Source organism: Phyllostomus hastatus, unplaced genomic scaffold (assembly GCF_019186645.2).
Source record: "Phyllostomus hastatus isolate PE091 unplaced genomic scaffold, TTU_PhHast_1.1 phas_contig_948, whole genome shotgun sequence".
NCBI lineage: Eukaryota > Metazoa > Chordata > Mammalia > Chiroptera > Phyllostomidae > Phyllostomus > Phyllostomus hastatus.
In genome coordinates, this window is record NW_025333993.1 from 9873254 (window position 1) to 9893333 (window position 20080).

The 20080-nt window shown below is 59.2% G+C and overlaps 1 protein-coding gene across 4 annotated transcripts in view; it reads left to right on the plus strand.

Annotated features, from left to right (window-relative positions):
* Positions 1 to 18812, plus strand: part of SCAF4 (SR-related CTD associated factor 4) — a 55093-nt gene extending 36281 nt beyond the window's left edge. For all 4 annotated transcript variants that reach the window (XM_045852647.1, XM_045852649.1, XM_045852648.1 and 1 more), the window contains exons 14-20: positions 97 to 210; positions 909 to 1065; positions 2077 to 2234; positions 3749 to 3914; positions 4016 to 4102; positions 4306 to 4431; positions 17597 to 18812. In XM_045852647.1, the coding sequence (XP_045708603.1) occupies positions 97 to 210; positions 909 to 1065; positions 2077 to 2234; positions 3749 to 3914; positions 4016 to 4102; positions 4306 to 4431; positions 17597 to 18531 (1743 nt within the window). In that variant the 3' untranslated portion in view covers positions 18532 to 18812. The remainder of the gene's footprint in view (positions 1 to 96; positions 211 to 908; positions 1066 to 2076; positions 2235 to 3748; positions 3915 to 4015; positions 4103 to 4305; positions 4432 to 17596) is intronic.
* The last annotated feature ends 1268 nt before the right edge of the window (positions 18813 to 20080 follow it).

Sequence of the window (20080 nt, forward strand, 5' to 3'; positions counted from 1 at the left end):
AAGAGGTGGGTTGTGGGAACTGGTTACTTACTATTCTATCTTGTTGCTCTTTAATTTTGTTATCATATTTTATGACGTTGGAATGTTTTGGAGCAGATGATTCCTCCCAGAGGTTGTGCCTATATTGTTATGGTTCATAGGCAAGACGCGTACCGCGCCCTGCAGAAGCTGAGCCGCGGGAACTACAAAGTGAACCAGAAATCCATAAAGGTACGGTCATTCATATGCATCTTAAAAAAGAGGTGTCTGCTAGAAGTTAGCAGTGTTTAATGTTAGGTTCGTGGTAGAATTTTTATTTTTATTTTTTAATGTAGATAGAACAGTTCATTAAGGTATTTAAGTAATTGGTGCTTTATATATAATATCATTTGGTGAAATATTTTGTGTCACTTCAAAAATGTTGGATTTAAAATTTGTCATTTCATCTTAGCATTAACTATGAAAAGTATTCAACAAAGATAGAGAAGTGGATATATAGACCCGTGGGTGTTCTTCCCCTAGGGCCACAGTCAGTGTGTCCTCATTGTCATAACACTCTGTTCTGCCCTTGCATTGGGCCACAGATAGGTCTTGTCCAAAGTCTCGGTGTGTTGGGTGGTGCTTGGGAGTTTGCACTTGGCCCTGGTAAACCTTTTCCTTTAAGTTTTGTGCTGGCTCGGCTGGGCGGGCGGGGTGGGAGGAGTGGGTAAGGAGGTGACACCAATCAAATTTCCATTCTAGGACAGAGTGACAGGAATGGGCTGCCAGTGTCCTGGTGCCAAGTGAGGTCCAGGGAGAGCTAGGCCAGACTGCAGCTTTGCTGCCCAAGTGGGGGGGGCGGGGAGAACAGTGGGAACCAGTGAAGTCTCAACATGTGTGACATTCTCGGCCTTCCTTTCTTGTCTGTTTTTTAATGAATGGTGGAATAGATCGCCTGGGCCTTAAACAAAGGAATAAAGGCGGATTATAAGCAGTATTGGGATGTAGAACTTGGCGTTACTTATATTCCGTGGGACAAAGTCAAGCCTGAAGAACTGGAGAGTTTTTGTGAAGGCGGAATGTTGGACGGTGACACTCTTAACCCAGGTACGGCAGGACCCAGTGTCTTTCCGAGTCATGCGTTTTCCTGTTAATGCTTGTGACAGATTTTTTTATTTCTTTGGTAATATTACAGAGTGACTTTTGTGGCCTTTGCTTTATTAAGCAACGTATTAAGTGAAGAGATGCAGATCCAAACAAAATGACTGATCCTGGGGAAAACAGAGCAGATGAGTCTTAACCTGGTTGACTGCGAGGCTGTGCTTTAACCCACGGCTTCGTGATGATTGCTTTGGAAACGTTTGAACGTTCAGAGGAGAGTCGAGAGTGAGAGTGCACGCTCAGCGGGTGCCGCTACTGGGGTCAGGAGCACTAGCAGTGCCAGGGTGGCTAGGGTCCTGGTGTGGAAAGAGCAGCACCAGCAGGCACGGCCTGGAGACCCACAGGTGGCCTGGCGGCGGAGCTGCGCAGGGTGGCTCGGCCAACAGAGTGAGCGTGTCAAGGAAGCGTCCCAGCAGGAGCGAAGGCAGGAGAGCCTGTTCCCACAGCCCCCCTCCCTGCGCAGGCAGCCCGGCGTCGGGGTCCGCTCGGTGCCAGGCACGCTGGGGGGCTCTGGTCCAGGGGCGGGTTGTGCTCTTCCTCCCCAGACGCTGTCCCAGCAGCTACGAGAGCCGGTGTGTCTGGGCTGAGTCTCGTCTCTGCCACTTGCGGGCATATGACCTTGGACAGTTTGTCTTTGTTTTCCTCGTTTGTGCCATGGGAATAATAATAATGGGAACTATTTGTGGTTATAAGAATAGATTCAATTAGTGAATATGAAATGCTTAGAACTGTGCCTGGCACACAGTAAGCACTTTTTTTTTTTTTTTGCATATCTGCTAATTTAAATAATATGTATAAGATTAGCATAATCTTGTGTATAAGACTAGCATAATATTTCCTTAGTAATCAGACTGCTGGTTTTTTAATACAATCTGCATTTTAAAAATCATTTCTGGATTTAAAGTTACAGACTGAACATGGTAGGCCTGCATTGTGAAATTTGTTGAACTCTTACAGAGTGGAAAGGAATTCCCAAGAAGCACGAAAATGAAGTTGCTCAGAACGGAGGGGCGGAAAGTTCGCACACGGAACCAGTGTCGCCCATCCCTAACCCGCTGCCTGTGCCGGTCCCCCCGATGCCTGTTCCCGCACCCATAACGGTGCCTCCTCCGCAGGTACGGCCGCTCGGGGCGCTGCGCAAAGCCCAGGTGCCTGAGAGACGCCCTCTGACCCTCCCGTGGGGCTGTGCGTCTGGACTCGAGGTCCGGGTCGCGAGTGCGTGAGTGTGCACTGCTAATGTGGCACATTTTGGTGCGTCTGACCTGTCGCTGAGGTCTTCTGACACGTTTTTGACGGATGCGAGTGAAACCCAGGCCCACGCGTTGCCCACACCGGTCCGTGTCCCTGAGCGCGCCCCGGGTGGTGCTGCAGACGGGAGGGGCACACCTGTCCCGGCCCCTCGTGCTCTCAGCACGGCTTCGTTCTCCGTGGACTCGGGGTCGGAGGGGCGTGGGTTCGAGCTGCGCAGGCAGCTGTTGTGGGGAAAGGTAGTTTCTAAGCCTTCATTCTGGGTGGGCCGTCATGAAATTTTTTAATCGATTGAGTGCCATCAACCATGAAGGCGTATTCTTAGAGAGCCCTTACTGTCCTGGTGCTTCAGAAGAAAGGCTCTGGATTCTGGCAGAACAGGGTCTGGTCCCAGCTCCGCGGTTCGCTCAGCAGTGAGACCTTGGGCGAGGCACCTGACCTCCCGGCTTGGGCTCCCTGTGTGTGAGACGCAGGCCCCTCTCCTGGCTCCCGCCCTGGGCCCTGGCGTCTTCCTTGGTCAGAGCCATTCTGGGGGTTCAGTGAGCTCATGTGTGTCAGATACTCGCGGGTTTCCTGTTACATAATAAGCTGAATCATAAAAAACCTTTTGGTTAAAACTATAAATAGTTGAGCCATAGCTTTTATATGGCTTTTTCTCGTCTTTCAGTACCTCCCTTTCTCAGTTTCTCACGGCAAACCTGGCCGGTAGATCTGCACTAACGGGAAGTGGGGGCCTGGCCTCCTGCGTTCGCTGGAGGTTCCCCAAACCGGCAGTCGGCCTCCCACCGTGCCTGTCGGTGTCGGCTTGAAACGAGACTCCAGCACATCGGCACTCACTGAAAGGGGCCTGGCTAACGTGTTAAAACCGACTGTGCTTACTTTTATTAATAGCTAAGGTTTCTTTGCCGGGTGTTTGCACAGTGCCAGGCACCGGCATTTAGCGTGCACTAGCCCTTCGACCCCCGCAGTCCGCAAGGGCGACACCTTGCACTCCCAGACGTGTACGCTGAGGTCTGCGCACGCCTGCCCAGGGCCCAGAGCCGGTTCGGGGCGGCAGCCAGCCGACCCTGGGGCCTGAGGCCGGGTCACTGTGCACAGGTCGGGGAGCTTTTCCCCGAGTTCTGTGTCTTGGGGCCGCCTATTCTCGGGGCGTTGTTCAGCGGGGCGTGTTCTGTCGGGTGGGCGCAGTGTGGGTTGGCCGTCATGAAGCAGAGGGCAGAACTGTCGTTTCGGGCGGGGACAGATTGCCGCGTGTGTTTGGATTTACTCACATAGTAAGAACGAATTTGGAAATAGCTTTTTTTTCCAAGAAGACGTTTTCGTGGCCTCCCGCAGCCGTGGGTGGGAGGGCTCACGTGCGACCCCCATCCCTCTGTCTCAGGTGCCGCCGCAGCAGCCCGGTCCCCCCGTGGTCGGCGCCCTGCAGCCGCCCGCTTTCACGCCTCCCCTGGGGATTCCTCCTCCGGGCTTCGGGCCCGGCGTCCCGCCGCCGCCGCCGCCGCCTCCGTTCCTGCGCCCAGGGTTCAACCCGATGCATCTCCCACCAGGTAGGCCAGGTCGTGTGAGAACATGCCGGTTCAGAGTCTGAGGGACAGTGACCCCGCGGGACAGTGACCCCGCGGGAGTGACACCATCTTTGTCGCCGTAGGTTTCCTTCCGCCTGGACCCCCGCCTCCCATAACCCCACCGGTGTCCATCCCTCCTCCGCACACTCCACCGATGAGCATCCCCAACCGTAAGCACGGCCCCGTGGGCCCGCCCCTCTCGGGGGCGGGGGGTGGGGCGGGCTGGCCGGGGTCTGCAGTGTGGCGAGAGGGGCCAGGGGATGAGGGACCGTTCGGCTTCACGTGTCCCTGTGGTTGTGTCCCTTAGCTGCTATGGCTGGTGTAAGTGAAGACACCACAAAAGACTTACCTATTGGAAATCCCATTCCAACAGTGGTGTCTGGGGCGAGAGGAAACGCCGAGTCCGGGGACAGCGCGAAAATGTTCGGCTCTGCCGTGCCGCCCGCTGCGCCCACGAGTCTGCCCGCCCCTCCTGTAACCCAGCCCGTCTCACTCCTGGGTAAGTGGATGTGTTACCGTGCGCTGCTTCTCCTCTGCCCACGCTAGGGGTCGTCGCTTTTCGAACCGGTCATTTTGGCGAAATTTCCTCCATGAGTCTGACGTTTTCTTTTGAGGACGAGCTTCCTCTTAAATACGGGCTCTTGATCTTCACCACAAGTAGCCCAGAGACGGCCTCCCCGATGAAGTGGTGTGCGTGTCTGCCGTGAGCGGAAGTCGGGGGCTGCGTGTCTGATGTGGGACAGGAGAGGCCCTGGAAGGGGTGGCGCGTTGTCCGAGGCTCGGTGCCCCGCCTCGTAAGGGGGGGCATTTCCTCAACAACGCAGCGCCCCGCGCCCTGCGCCCCGCGCCCCCGGTTTGGACCGGTTTTTCTGTATCTGCCTTTGGTGGCGTCCTCTGTGGGCTGGCAAAGAAAACGGTCTTGGATACGCTGCAGTGAGAGGGCTTTGTTGCCTGAGTGGCAGAGCCCTCGGCGTCCCCCCGCTGGGGGTCGTCTGCTGTCCTCCACCCGGCGTGACCACGGTGACGGACGCAGGGGTGATTCGGCGCGCGGGCCACTGTAAGAGGCCGTACCCTTGCTCGCCCAAACTGCAGGTGGATGCACCGTGTCCTTGTTGTGCTGACCGTCTCCTCATCAGTAACTTGTTGTCCTGGAGGTGGCAGTGTCCAGTGTGCCGAGCACCTGCGTCTCCTCACGGGTGGCTCGTCCCCCTGGTGTGGGGGCGCTCCAGTCCCGCGAGTCCGTGGGTGCTCAGGGGTGCTCGTGCGTGCACACGTGCGTGCGTCATCTCGGGTGTTTCCGGAGAGAGCGCCCCGGTCACCTGCGGTGTCGGGCTGTGGGGCGCCGGTGCCAGGCGCAAGGCTTCGACTTCCCACCTGCGCCTTCCAGGGCTGCCGGGGGTTCCCCTCGTGCCCGCACTGCGTTTACAACAAAGCTCTGCTTGTTTCTAAGTGGCGTGCAGTCTTCTGGCCTCCCCAAGACTGAGTGTAGGTTGATCATGAACTTGACCTTTACTTCCCCCAGCTCACAGACTGAGTGACTGTAAAAGGGTGTGGGGTTGGGATCTGTCACTAGCGATGTAGCGGGGGTCGTCGTGACGACAGCAGACGGTCGGTGGAGTGGGGAGGCCGCCGCAGAGGGGCCGGGGGGCCCCGGGCAGAAGGAACTCGGACTAGCGGCTGGGGCCCGGCGGCTGCGGTTCTCAGTGTCGTCTTGTTCTGGTGCTCACGGTTGCGGCAGAGTCGCAAGGCTCCCGGGCTCCCAGGTGGACAGAATGTCCCGGTGAACCCCTCTCTCACCCACACTCCTGATCACCAGTGCTGTTCGAGATGGAATCTTCTGGTCTGACCTCCGTGGATGCTAGGCCACCTGAGAACGTTTACTGAGTTGTGTGCCTTTGCTTTTTTTTCTGGGCTTAATAAATTAATTGAATAAGAGATTTCATTAATCTCCCAGAGTGTAATACCCACCACTTTCGAACAGCCTTGAAGAGTACGTAGCCTGCCTTGATTTACCATTCAGGGCTAGAAGAGTCTGCCCTCTGCTTCTTGTCACTGCCGGGGTGTGCGAGGGAGACTCCGCATCCACCACGGGAAACAGAGTGGGGCCGTTCTGAAGGTGTGTGCTGGGAAGGCAGATTTAGCGTTACCTGGCACACCTGTAGTGCTGTCCCTCCTCCCCTCCTCGCCCCCAGCACCCCCGCTGGAGGGGACGTCAGTTACATGACGGTGCCAGGCTGTGGCACCCTGCCTGTGGCAGCCTTTGTAGCTTTTAAAGCGCAGTTCAGAGATTGACAGCTCTCCAAAATCTGGAAAGCTTAAAATTTGACATAACGTAACAGTGAAAACTTGTTAAAAATCAGCAGTTTTTACTGAAGTGGAGTTTCAGTCAGAGAAGGAAAGCCTTCTGTGTTCCTTCTGTTAGAAACCTTGAAAAGAGTGCCCCGTGAACTTGACCTTTCAGAGAAACGAGGCTTCTCTGTGTGCATGCAAAGAAGGGGTTACCCAAAAGACTGGCCGTGGTCCCCTCGTCTGGAGGAAGGGGTGACGTCATGCGCACCCACCAAAGGTAGTGGTCGGGTGGGGGCCCTGCTGCTCTGGGCCAGGTTGCGGGGCCCTGGCTGCAGGCGCTCACGGGTTCCTCGGGGCGCCCCGGCGCGCTCTTCCGTGGGACGCCCCTGCCCTCTCAGCCCGGGAGGGGCGTGTGGCCCCGAACTACACCCCAAACTTCGTTTCTTCGCCCGAGAAAAGGGGACTGGAACGCTGTGGGTGCAGGTGTCCTGGGGACTGCACAGCCTGCCACCCGGCGGGCACGCCGCAGGGGGCGGGGTGGGCCGCAGGCGGCGCCCAGACCGCCTCGGGGCGGGGCTTAGCTGCTGTGATCGGTTTCAGGGTCTTACAGGTTTCGACAAAGGAAGCAGACCCTTGGGGGGGGGGGCGGATTTTTATCTTGACATAGTTGCCTCGGGTGTTTTCATGGCAGATCAGACCAGACCCCAAGTTCACACACATGTTAAAGTTCCGTGAACTGGCTTGCAGAGAACCTGTGTGTGTTGGTCGTGACGGAGCCTCATCCGGACAGCATGACACGGTGTCTGGCCCCTGCCCGTCCCTCGTGCTCAAACAGTTTCCCGGTGGAAGGCGGCTGTGTCATTGAGACACTTAGCTGACTCGGGCCCTGACCTCTGAAGTGCAGCAGTGACATTTTTAAGTGGCAGGGGCCAGACACGCGTCCGTGAGAGCTGCCGGAGGTCTGTGATGAGGCCTGGTCATGCTGGTGGGGGCGGCGGGGTGCTCGGGGGCGGGGCCCGGTTCCGTGTGCAGAGCCCTGGGAGCGTCAGACGTGAGTGTAGGCATTGGTTTGGGGTCGCCACTCCATGTTTCTGGGGTCGTGCTCAGGCAGCCACACAGCCAGAGTCACGGAGAACTGACCCTCCACCTTCTAGAGGTTCTGGGTGTTTTATTAGAGACCGATCATCTGAGAGGACACAAGTACTTGATTCACAGTAATTCGGTATCACCGATGTTTAAAGAAATCCCGTCTAACACTGCACACCCCGTGAGAGCGGGCAGAAGGGGGGCTTGGTGCGGACCGATGGGAGGTGTCCTGGCGCTGGTCGTTCCGGAGGGGGGTGTCGGCGGCGACAGCAGCTTTGTTCACCCCCTCCCTGTGCACGTGCACCTGCACCTGCTTGCTCCTGTGCGACGTGTGCCTGCCATACTCTGTGCCGCGTGTTTTGTCAAGTCTGTCGTGAAGGCGAAGTTTGGGTTCCTTTGATGTTCCAAACAATAAAAAAGATACGTAAAAGAACTGTTTGTTTGTGTTACGTGTTTCTACTGTGTTACCAGTATATCCAAAATGTTTTTTCAAGGAAAAAGTATCCTAGGTTGGACTCATTCCTTCTGTGGAAAATTAAAGCTTCTTTTCTTGCCAAACACATTTAATTATTAATGTGCAGAGAAGCTTCGCAGTTTTGTAACACTGCTGTAGGTGATGGTAAATTCATTAATAAGAATTGGGTATTTGTAAGATTGTTTCCTGCTTACTGGTAATTTCTGTTACCGAAAATTTAAATCCAAAGTGACAGGTGGGAGGCCGCAGCCTGAGGTGCTGGGTGTGCCTTGGGCTGGGTCTTCGCCCGCCCGCGCACGGCCCCAGTCGGCACGACGTGTTGGGGTTCCCTGACCCGCACACTAAGGAATCACGTGGACGGAATTGGTTTGTGAACTGTCACACCAAAATAGCTGTGTTTGCTTTCATGCAGTATTTCATAGTCCTTGAAACTGCCTAGAAGACAACTAATTTTACCCTTGACTTCTGTAATTGCTTTAAAACTGGTATTTGGTTTGCAGTGATTTTAGTTAAATTTCTGTGCGCAGATTTTTTTAGTCATTAGTAACTTTTAACAACATTGGGACTGGAACGTCAAGGCACCGGCTTGCTGGTGTGAGGCACCGAGAGGAGACCTGACGACTGTCCTGGAAAGCAGTATTTTTAACAACATCTAACTTTTCAAACACAGTGTTTTGCAGCCTGATATTTTTTCCTGCAAACCTTGTCACGGCGTCCAGTCACAGTGATCGTAAGCCAGAGGACCCGCCCCGCGCTCGGTTCAGTGCCAAACGAGCGCGTGGCCCGTGGACCCTGTGAAAGCGCCTTCCTCTGGGAGGCGTCCGGACACGCACTGTGTCGCCCACTCGTGTGGTGCGGTGGAAACGGGTCCCCAGACTCACCACGGGGCCTTCAGCTCCGCGTGTCGCATTGTTCAGGAGCTCCTTCCTGCAGGTAGCCCACAGCCGGTGCTCGCCCTGCTGTGGGTTGGAGCTTTCTCGGCAGGGGCAGCACTGCAGACGGCACACGGGAAAGGTCTCGAGGAAGGGCCCGGAAGGTGCCCGTCACGTTCTGCCCACACCCCCTGCACTCCCTCGGCCGCAGAGCCCCCGCCCACAGTCTTCACCCTCATTCACCCTCGCTCTCTGGGGCTGGGGGCAGGGGGTGGGGCGGGGCGGGGCTCTGGGCGCGTTTTATTAGCCAGATTCTGCTGTGAAGAGTTCCAGGTAAGATTTCTTTGCTGATAGCATTGAGAAAAAATTCCTCGTGGATAATCTCATTCAGTGATAGGTTAACTGTATGTTTTAAACTGTTCATGCTAATAGCCCAGCTCTTAAATCTAAGTCATAGCTGTTACACTTCGCCAATTATAGTAGGAGAGCAATTAATGTGCAAACTGGAATTCTAAAAAGCAAGTGAACCATGGGGAAATAATCAGACAAAGCCCTATCACACTTTTTTTTTTTTTTAAGGAAAAACCAGGAGTCATTTTTAACTGATAGTAATCAATCTCTGATTTCTCTTTATTTGAAATTCTGGTTCCCATGTAATAGATTTTATCAAAAGTGTACCTTATGCTAAAAATAGATACCAGCCTGCCTGCATTAATTATTGAAAACTCAAATTTCTCTTTAAAAATCTTTCACTAATATTCTAAGCACGATTTTAAAAATAATCTTCATGTACAATGTAATCTAAAGTGGGCTTTAATTCTTTGAAAACGAGCCCCTTATCCTCCCGTTCTCCCCGGCGGCCGACACAGTGCCTCCGGCGAGAATGGCGTGGCGGGCAGAGTGGTCCGTCACTCCTTGAATGTCGTTAACTGGTGAATCAGGCAGAAGACACACACTCGGGGGTTGTCCTGAGTCCGTTTTCTTTCTGTCTGTCTTTTAAGATTTTATTTCTTTCTTTTTAGAGAGAGGGGAAGGGCGGGGGAAAGGGAGGGAGAGAAACAGCAGTGTGCAGTTGGTTGCCTCTTGCACACCCCAGGCACGTGCCCCGACTGGGAATCGAACCGGTGACCCCATGGTTCGCAAGCTGGCGCTCAGTCCACCGAGCCACACCGGGCAGGGCCTGTTTCCGTATTCTGAAGGGCTGGAATAAAAGAGAACACTTGGTGAACCTGGAGACCCCCCCTGTGGACATCGAGGCCTTGGTGAGAGAGAGGAGCGGCCGACCTTTCTCCCCAAGTGGGAGGTTTGTGTTGGGTTGATGCAAAACACCACGATGATGTCCTGCTGGGGTCAGCTCCACGCAGGCAGGCCTGCCGCCAGCACAGCAGTCGGGCTCGTGCAGGAACCGCAGCCTCTCGAGCCTCAGGGCGTCTCAGGTGCCCGCGGGCAGAGCCCGGCTGCCCTGCGCAGAGGCCTGGAGCTGGTGCCCTCTTTACCCGCCGCCCGGAGGTGTCCTCATGAGTCTGTCGTCACCTCTGCCCCCACCGCTCGTTCGGATGTTTGCCGTGGGTTCTTTCAGCACCTGCCGTGGCCAGGCACTCGCTCTGCTGGGACCCAGAGACGCCTGGGCGAACGAGACCAGGCCTGTCTTCCTGGAACGCGCGTGCCGGCAGGGGCTCAGGCAGTCAGCAGACTGACGGTCTCACGTGGAGGGTGCTTGTGAAGAGAGGAAAGCAGAGGGTCGGGGGCTGGAGGAGCAGCCTGTGGGGTGCGCTGCTGCACACAGGACGGCCGGGGGGCGGATCTGCAGGGGAACCGTGGAGGAACGAGCCCAGGCACATGGAGGAGAGAGGTTGCTGCTGGCACGGAAGAGGGGCCTGGGCTGAGGGCGGACTGGGCTTGTGTGAGGGCCACGGTGGGGTGGTGCAGCTGGGGGGGCGGGCGGGGGGCTGGCAGGCTGTGGTGGGGGTGGAGGGTCCGAACAGGGGGTTCCAAGGGACGCACGTTCTCTAAAGGACTGCCGTGGCTGCCGCGCAGGGAACCGGCAGAGGGGAAGGAGGCCAGTCTGAAGGCTGTCGAGTAGGTGAAGTGCAAGCCCACGTTGTGGAGGTGCATCTGAGGCAGTGAGCGTTGGGTTCTGGCTTTATTTTAAAGGTGGGGCTTGCAGAACTGCCTTACAGCTCTGGGGGGTGAGAGGAAGGAGTCACACATGACCTTGACCTGAGCGGTTGGCGGGGGGCGGGGGGTGCCCGTCCCTGAGATGGCAGCTCTCACCGAGGAGCCGGGGCATCAGGAGGGCACCCGGTTACGACGTCGGACGCTTCAGCCTCGACGGGCCGTGCACGTGTCCAGGACGCAGCTGGTCGATGAAGTCCGGCGCTGTCGGTTCCGGTGCCGTCAGCGCAGCCGCTGGGGCCGGAGAGGGTTCCCCGGGGAGGGAACGAGAGGGGTGGGGAGGGGCGAGCCAGCAGTGAGACTTCCACTCGGAACGTGGGCCATGTGCTGAGAACGAGGTTCCGAGTCCCGGGCGTTCCTGCGAGGGGTGTGAACAGACCGTCTCACTGGAGCCTCCCAGCCCGGTGGGCAGAGCGGCGCCCACTTCACACGTGGGGTGCTGGGCCGTGAAACGGTGGGAACCCTGCCCGCGGGCACAGCCGCACGTGGCGAGGCTAGACCTGGAGGCAGCCTCGCGCAGACCACTCCTGTGCATTTGACCCGCCCTGCACTGCCCCGTCCGGTGTCCGGCAGGCGGCACCGAGAAGGCGGGGCAGTCAGCTCGGAAGCCAAGAAAGGGGAGGTGTTCCGGAAGCAGGCGGAGAGTCCCTGGGTGGAAGGGAGGACCGGGTGCCGTGTGTGGGGCGAGGACCAGACAGGGCAGCTGCGCGTGGCGAGCTGGCACCGTGCGGCGGGCCTTGGGCAGCGTGGATTCGTTGGGGCGACGGGTCCAAAACCAGGCGCACGGGGCAGAGAGAGGGTGGGCAGCGAAGAAGTGCGTGCCGTGGTGTGGGACACCCGAGGTTTTCTCTGGGGGGGGATGGGAAAACGGGGCAGTCACTGAAAGGAGGTGAAAAGTGAGGTTTATTTTTTTATTTCTGAAAGATGGGTGAGATTATAATACCTTTGTTACTGGAAGGTGCAGTGGGAGGGAAATGTTTGGCGCCAGACAGAAACATTTGCTAGCCGAGAGCCTTTCACGAGGGAAGGGGGTGGGCTCGGGGTCTGAGGGGTGGCGGGGCCTGCCTGGCCTTCAGAAGCGAGCTCACGGACAGACGGAAGGCGCAGGTGAGTGAGCTGGTAGGTGTGGTGGTTGGTCAGCGGGGAGACACACGTTTCTCTGGGTCTTTACTTTTCCTGAAGTGACAGGCAGCTGGGATAAAGGCGGTGCGCCCGTATGACGGAGCACGACTTGGCCACGAAGAGCGAAGTGCAGTGCCCTCAGGGACGCGAGCAGGCTGGGCTCCAGACCACTGCCGTGAAGCAAGCGGTGCGGTGGGGCGAGCCTCAGACGTCTCGGCTGTGAGACGTCACACTTCCCCTGCCTGTGAGAGTCACACTTACACTCCTCTGGTCTGCTGAGTGTGCAAGAGCATGTCCTAAAAAAATGTGCACACTTTGACTGAAAATCACTTCACTCCTAAAAAATGCTGACCCTCGTCCGAGGCTTCAGGGAATTGGAATCTTTTTGCTGGCGGGGCGTCTTGCCCTCCTTGTTGATGGCTACTGACTATATCCAGGTGGCAATTTCTTAAAACAAGGCGACAGTGAAATTTGCCTCGTCGTTTGGCGCTTTTTTCAACATTGGGGTCAGTCCCCCCAAGCTCTGCTCCAAGTTTGCAGCACTTCAGCCCATCTCCGGGCTCCGCTTCCAGCCCTCGCGCTCCTGCCGCTCCGCCGCCTCTGCCGCCGCCGCCGGCCTCCAAGCCTCGGACCCGTCACGGTCATCCTCGAGGCCGGCGACCGGCTCCTTCCCATGTCCTGTCGACGTTGCTGTTTTGACCTCTCCCATGAATCACAGAGGTCCTTAATGTCATCTAGACTTGGGGGACCCTTTCCAGAGAGTTTCCAATTTACTTTGCCCGGATCCACCAGAGAAATCATGTCTGGGGCAGCTGTGGCCATACAAAATGTATTTCTTAGGTCGTGAGACTTGAAAGTCACAATTAACCGCTTGACCCCTGGCTGCAGAGTGGATGCTGGGTTAGCAGGCATGAGAACAACATTGATCCAGTCCATCTCCCTCGGGGCTTTGGGTGACCGGCGCACTCCCCGTGAGCAACACTCTTCTGGGTCGCTGTGTCCTGGCCGTGGGCCTCAGTGGTGGCTTCAGGTACTCAGTGAGCCGTGCTGTGGGCGGACGTGCTGTCACCCAGGCTTCGTGTCCCCGCGGTCACAGGCGGACTAGACGGAGCACCGTCCCGAGAGCCCCGGGTTTCCAGGGCAGTGAGTGGGCGCTGGCCTCGGGTCGCAGCCGCAGCCGCAGGGGCCCCTCGGGGGGAGCCCGCCTGCCCCGAAGCTCTGCAGCCGGGCCCTGCCGCTCTCCGGCCGGGGACGCCCTAGGTGGCGGCGTCTCCCGGGAGAAGGTAGTTCTGTCTGTGCTGAGAACCTGCTCAGTGGGGCCACCTTCGCGAGTCCGCTGAGCTAGGTCTCTGGACCTCTCCTGTCCCCCCCCCGCCACTGGCACTTGCTGGCGCGGAGACGGCCTCTCTCTCGAGACCCCACGAGCCCGCCTCCGCCGGCTTCAGACTCTCTTCCGCAGCTTCCTCGCCCCTCAGCCCTCACAGGACCGAAGAGAGGGCCTGGCTCGGGCTCAGGCCTCGGTTTCGGGGCGCAAGGTGGCCGGTTTACTCTTCTCTCCCGACCGCCAGCGCGCCCTGCGCAGCAGCAGCAGCAGCAGCAGCAGCAGGAAGGCGGTTTCCCGATCCCGTGCTCCCCGGGGCAGCGCTTCGGTCGGCTGCTCCGTGCCAGCGGCCTGGCTTTCAGCCTCGCAGCCTTGGGCGTGCCTTCCTCGCTCCGCCCCGCCATCATGGCTTCTGATGTGCGTTGAGAAGCGTGGCCTCCCCCCCACTGGAGTCCCCACGGCCGTCGCAGGGTTGGTCGTTTATTCGCTGGTGTGGTGTCTGTGCTGCCGCGTCTCGGAAGACGGAGGCCGGGGACAGGCCGAGAGATGGCGACGGCGGGGCGGGGGGAGCCGTCAGAACACAGCGTTTGTGGAAATGTTCGCCGTCTTCACGGGCCTGGTTAGGGCGCCCCAAAACAGTTGCAGTGGCAACATCAAAGGTCACCGATGCCCATAGCCAATCACAAAAAGGTTTGACATGCGGCAAGAACTACCAAAACGTGGCACAGACCCAAAGCGAGCAGATGCTGCTGGAAAAACTGTGCCCGTGGCCTTGACTGACGTGGGGCTGCCCCAACCCTCCGCGGGCGTGAAAAAATAAAAATAAAAAAGCAGTACCTGCGAAGAGCGGTGAAGTGAGGCCTGCCCGGCCCGACCGACGCCTGCGACTACACGAGGGAACCTCAGGCAGATGTGCTGAGGGAGAGGAGCCGGTCATGGATGCCACGCTGTGCAGGCCCGTGCACTGTCAGCACAGGCCGGTGCGCTGAGCCGTCAACGGGAGACGTGGCTGTGGGGCGGGGCGGGGTGAGTGGGTACAGGGTTCTGCGAGGTGGTGAGCGCGTTCTGAAGCTGATGGCCGTGGTTGCCCAGCCTTGAATAGCGTGCAAGCAGAATTACACGCTTTCACGTGGATGAACGTGGGCCCTGAATCGCATCCCGCTGAGGTTATTCTAAGGCGGCGTAAACCAGTTAAGAACAGGCAGGATCCAGGAGAGAGGGGGACAGGTGGAGTACGTGGGAGGACGTGAGAATGCGAACAAGCAGGAAGATTCGGGTTGCGGGCCAGGACGAAGGGGGCATGCGTGGCTGGGGTTAGGAGGTCACAACGAAACCAGCCAGCGGGGTCGGGGTAGGGAAGCCCCAGCCTCGGTCAGGTGCAGCTTAGGTAGAAGAGTTGCACATAAACACAGCATGGAGGCCTCTGTGGTGGGGAAGGCACCGGGGGTGATGCTGGTAGGCCTGGAGAGAGCTGGCGGGGGCGGGGGGTTCGGAGAGTGGGGTACTCAGAGGAGAGCATGTGGGGGTGACGGGGTTGTTTGCAGTGGAAGGGCCGGGAGGCAGCGGGGGGCAGGGCCACCGGCCGCCTGGCGGGACTGCCTTGCCTTCGTGCACCCTGGCCCAGGCGTCCCCTGCGTCCTCGAGGAGAGCGGCCAGTGGACCGATGGGCCGGGCATTCCCGCAGGGCCCGCTCCAGACCCGCCGTGCCTGCCCCCCGGCTGCACACTGCCTGTCCTCGTCCACGCCCCGCTGCGCCAGCGCGGTCCGCCTCCCCCTCGCACCTGCTGCTGAGCTCCTGCAGCCCTGGGTGCCCTCGCTGGGGCGGCCGAGGCACCACTGCGTTCATCTTTCCTCTGGGACCGCCCTCTCCTGGCTCATCCTAAGAAGTGTGCAGCCACGTCTTGGGTTGCGTTAAACTGCCATGTGTTTCTTAAACTGGATGAACTCTAAATTCAGAAACTTTGGGCTGTCTTTTTCTTGGTTCATCTTAAAATCTTGCTACATCACAGATTTTTTATCTTCTTCGAATGTGCTTCCTCAGGTCTAAACTCTTCCTTTTTAAACCTCCATTCTGGGGACAGGGACTCCTCTCTGGGCTCCAGGCGCGCGCACAGTGATTGTCTCCTCAGCACGTCCCCTCCCGGTGTAACCTGGACCCACCAGGTCTCGGTGTCTCTGCCAAGATTAGCCACTCTGTCCCGAGAAAGAAGGGCTTCTCTTCCTGAAGACCAACATTTGGGACCAAGGGAACATTCTCTAGAAAGTCTGTAAATGTTCTTGGGCCATGAAGGGTTAAGGAAACCCATTCGTTATTTACAAAAGAGGAAGGGGGATCAAGTAAACATCTGCATGTGTAGGGCAGGTGAATTAGGCAGCGCCCTTCTCTGTAAAGCTGCGCGTTGGGGGTGGCGTCAGTGTGCAGAGGGTTCCGTGCCCGCCCTGTGGAGCGGAGCTGCACCCTCGAGCCACGTCAGAACCGGTGGGAGAGACGCTCGAGGGGCGGGCTTCCGTGTCTCAGGGAGAGCCGCTCACTGACCTGGGTGCCGGGCGAGGCGGCCTTGCGTCCTCTGGCCCCCGTTTGTTTTGGGAGGGGGGCTCGTCCCGTGGGAACGAGCAGGGATGGGACCTTCCCACCCCGACCGGGTTTCCTCTCAGACTCACCTGAGCTGCGGCCCTTGTGACGCATGGAGCCCTCCCCACGTCTCCAGGGCTGTGTGAACACTGGCCGCGGCCCCTCGAGCCTGTGGCTACTTGGGTGTGCCGCAGCGACCCCGTGACAGTGGGACGCCGGTCTTCGGTCCCTGGCGGGAAGTGCAGCTCCCTTCGTGAGAGTGACCGTGGTGGTCAGGACTGAAAACTTGTTTGTGCGTCACACGCCCGGCGGCAGGCTGTTGGTCGCCGTCCGAGCGCACGTGCGGCCCAAGGGCCCCGGCACTCGGCGGGGGGCCGGGTCTGGGCCGGGCCGCGGGCTCGCCGCTCCGGGGTTTGCGCCCCTCGATCTCAGCTCGAGGCAGGTGTGATTAGCCCTGTTTCTGAGGTCACGCCTACGTAAGCTTGCACTCACCGAACGGGTTTCTCTCCGGGCGTTTAAAAGAAGGTGTTTTGTTTCACGGAACACCAAGCCTGTGAGAGTTCGTGGGCACAGCGGTGCGAACTGGCCTGCACTCAGCACGCAGCCCACGGTGCCGGGTGCTTCGCACCCACGGAGCGGGGGTCGGGGCAGAGACTGGGTGGAGCTCCTCGTTGGCCACATTTGGTTAACTGTCCACACAGAGGACCTGGGAGCAGGCGGGACTTGCTGAACGTCCGCTTAGAGCAGGCGGGAGGAAGCGATTCAAGACGTAGACAAAACAGCCTGGTGTCGGAGGGGGGGGGTTCGAACACCGCGTGTCAAGTGCTGGGCTCTTGTGGCCGTGAGCACGCACCGCCCTGGGTTCGCTCGTGTCTCGTCGCGTCTGGAGCGTTGTCTGCCAGGGCGACTCCCGGGGGGCGTGCATGGCCTTTGCCTTGCGATGCTCACATTCGCAGAGAAATAGACGGAGAGGTGACCGTGCCTTCCTGGCCCTGAAGCGGCAGACCGAATCGAACGCTGGCCTGGCGGACGGCGCGCGTCTCCTCCAGCTGGAGGAGCACGGCCAGTCCTCGCATGGGGGCTCGGAGCCCGACGAGGCTCTGTCACTTCGGCAGCTCTCACTGGGTCGGTCGCCCGTGGCCCCTCCGCCTCGCCGGAGACGCGGCGTCTGTGCTTTCAGGGCGGGGGCCCGGGGCCTGGAGAGCGCCCTCCGCGTTCGTGCTGGGCCTTTCTCTCGTGGGCCTGTGTGTGGGGCGCTCGCTGCGGGGGCACTGCGGAGGCGTTCTAGTGGCACGGAGCTGGGGGTCCTTGTCACTTGGTTTTCTGGTTGGTGGCGCTGTCTTTTTCTCAGGAAAGGGCAGGACTAAGGCTGAGCGTGTGAGCTTTCCTGGGAGGACACGGGAAGTGGCGTGGCACACTGTGTTTCTCGGGCGCTCCCGGCACTCCGAGGGGCAAAGCGGCCCCTCCTCCCAGAGCCCGGCCGTCACCGTGTGCCCGTGCCCCTGCCTGACCTCCGCGTGGAGGCTGAGGCGGCCAGTGTGCCGATGCCTTACCTCGAACGTGGGCGACAGGCAGTGTGTCGCTGTGTGGTCGCTGGGCCCTCGCCTTGGGTTGGCGGGGATCCTGGCAAGCGGTCCGCAGTTTGAGGAAGGTGGATAAAATGTCATCTTGTTTCAGGCTCCACGGGAGACTTGGAAATACAACACCGTCTTCCGTTACTTTATTTACATTTGGACTCTCGTTGCCTTTCAGGAACGCAAGGAGTCGCCCCCGGCCCCGTCATCGGGCTGCAGGCACCGTCCACCGGGCTGCTGGGGGCCCGGCCCGGCATGATCCCGCTGCAGCGCCCCCCGGGCATGCCGCCGCCGCACCTGCAGCGCTTCCCGCTGATGCCGCCGCGGCCCGTGCCGCCGCACATGATGCACCGGGGCCCGCCGCCCGGGCCGGGGGGCTTCGGGGTGCCCCCGCCCCACGGGATGAAGGGCCCCTTCCCGCCGCACGGCCCCTTCGTCAGGCCTGGCGGGATGCCGGGGCTGGGGGGCCCAGGACCGGGCCCGGGGGGCCCTGACGACAGAGACGGGAGACAGCAGCAGCCCCAGCCCCAGCCCCAGCAGCCGCCACCTCAGTCGCAGCCCCAGCAGCCGCCACCTGCGCAGCAGCAGCCGCCGCCGGCGCAGCAGCCGCAGCCGCAGCCGCAGCCGTTCAGAAACGAGAACAGGCAGCAGTTCAATCCAGGGAGAGACCAAGAAAGGTTTGGACGAAGACCTTTCGGAAATAGGGTGGAGAATGACCGGGACCGCTACGGGAACCGGAGTGACGAGAGGGAGACTAGTGGCCGCGAGCGGCGCGAGTGGGGCCGGAGGAGCCCGGACCGGGACAGACACAGAGACCTGGAAGACCGAAGCAGGCGGTCCGGCGGGCACCGAGACAGGGAGAGGGATTCGAGGGACAGAGAGCCGCGCAGGGAGAAGGAGGACAGCCGGGGCAAGGAGAAGCCCGAGGGGGCCGACCGGGCCGCCGACCCTCCCCTCAGCCAAGCGGGCGCCGCAGAGACAGTCTCCGAACTCGCCCAGGGGGAGTCTGCGGCCACAGCGGCGGCCGCGAAGCCTGCTGCAGAGCTGCCCGCCGAGGCTACCTCGTCCGCCGGCCCCGAGAAGGAGCCGGGCCCGGCCGCGGAGGCTCGCTAGGGGCGGGACCGCCGGCGGGGCGGGGCGGGGCACCAGCGCAGGGGCTGGAGGTGTACAGACGCTGTATCATATTGGCCCCGCTCTTTCTGCCCCACGGTCGTCGTGGGGCCTCGTGAGCAATTTGATTGCTTCCCTTCTATTTAAAAATAGCCACAAAATAACAAAAAATACTGAAAATATGAATAAATATTACCCTTTTTGCTGTAACTTTTTAAAAGTTTTGACTTTAAAAAGTTTACAAATCGTAATTAGAAGTGCTCTCTATTTTTTTTTTTTTTAATTTAAGACATGGTAACAGTGAAAGCTCCTCAAACAATAGGGATGTTTTTAATAAACTCTATTTTCGTAACAAACTCCGGTGTGTGCTCTCCTTTGTGCACGGCCCTGAGGGGGCGCGGCCACCGTCTGCGCTGCGTCGGCGTCCCTGGTGAGGGCCTCCGGGTGGGGACAGACGCGCTCGTGCGGCCTGCAGACACTTGGACTTGCGGTGCTTTCGGTGTTCACTGTTTCAATCACAAGGTAAAAGTGGTTTTAATATTTTGCAGATTAATCGAGGGTTTTTTTTGTTTTGGGTGGTGTGTTCGTTTTCTTGCCGTTGGCTTGGTGGTCAATACCACCCTCACTGATTTGTAAAGAGAAGTTTGCTAGGAGAAACACGGATCTGACGTTGCCCGTTGTACGGTGAACTGCTCAGTTGCCTGGGTATTACTGATTCAGAAGGCTGGGTGTTTTTCTTACCATCCCGTTAAATTTTTCAGGAGGGTGGTAGATACCGAGGTTGACGTTTGCACCCTAGGAGCCTTCTGTCTTACTCTCCGTGTTCAAGGCTGTGTGTGCAGACTTGTTCCCCGTGAGCCCTGCCCAGTGCCTGTCTGGATTGGTCTTGTGGGCGGGAACCCCGCGCGGCCCGTGAGGTGCTCCTCCCTCTGCCTCGGACCGTGGGGTTGGTCGTAGGTCACCCAGGGAGTGTGGCGCGAAGACGTCTGAGGCCCGACCAGCCTCACCCCTGAAGCCCGATCGGCCGATCGCTCGGCCCGAGCACTTGCCGTGGGCCGCGGGCAGGGAATGCCACTACAGCACCCGAAGGCCCGCCGGAGCCTCGCGCTCGCCAGCTCGCGCCCAGCCCAGAGGGTGTGCTGAGCAGCGGCCTCTCCCGCCCTCGCCCGCAGGCGGGGCTGCTGGAGGAGGCACTGTAGTGCTCTGTGGGCGCAACGCTGCTCCTGCTCCGGGCGGTGGGGGGCGGGGGGGGGCAGCCCCGGCACTGACCTCGCTGCCTCTGGGAAGCGCGACCACCCCGCGTCCCATGCCGGCCCACGACGTCGGACAGCCCTGAGCAGCTCTTGTGGAGAAGCGGCGTCTGGTGTCACGTGCGGACTCCAAGGCCCTGCAGCCCGGATCCCTATCCCCGGTTGCAAGTATGGAGAACACCCTGTTCGCTGGCACGCGACAGCCCCCGCAGGTACTGGAAGTGCTTTCACGAGGGTGGGCGTGCCCTTGGGCCTCGAAGGTCACGAGGGAGCCCGAGTGAGTCTTCCCTGGCACGTGGGAG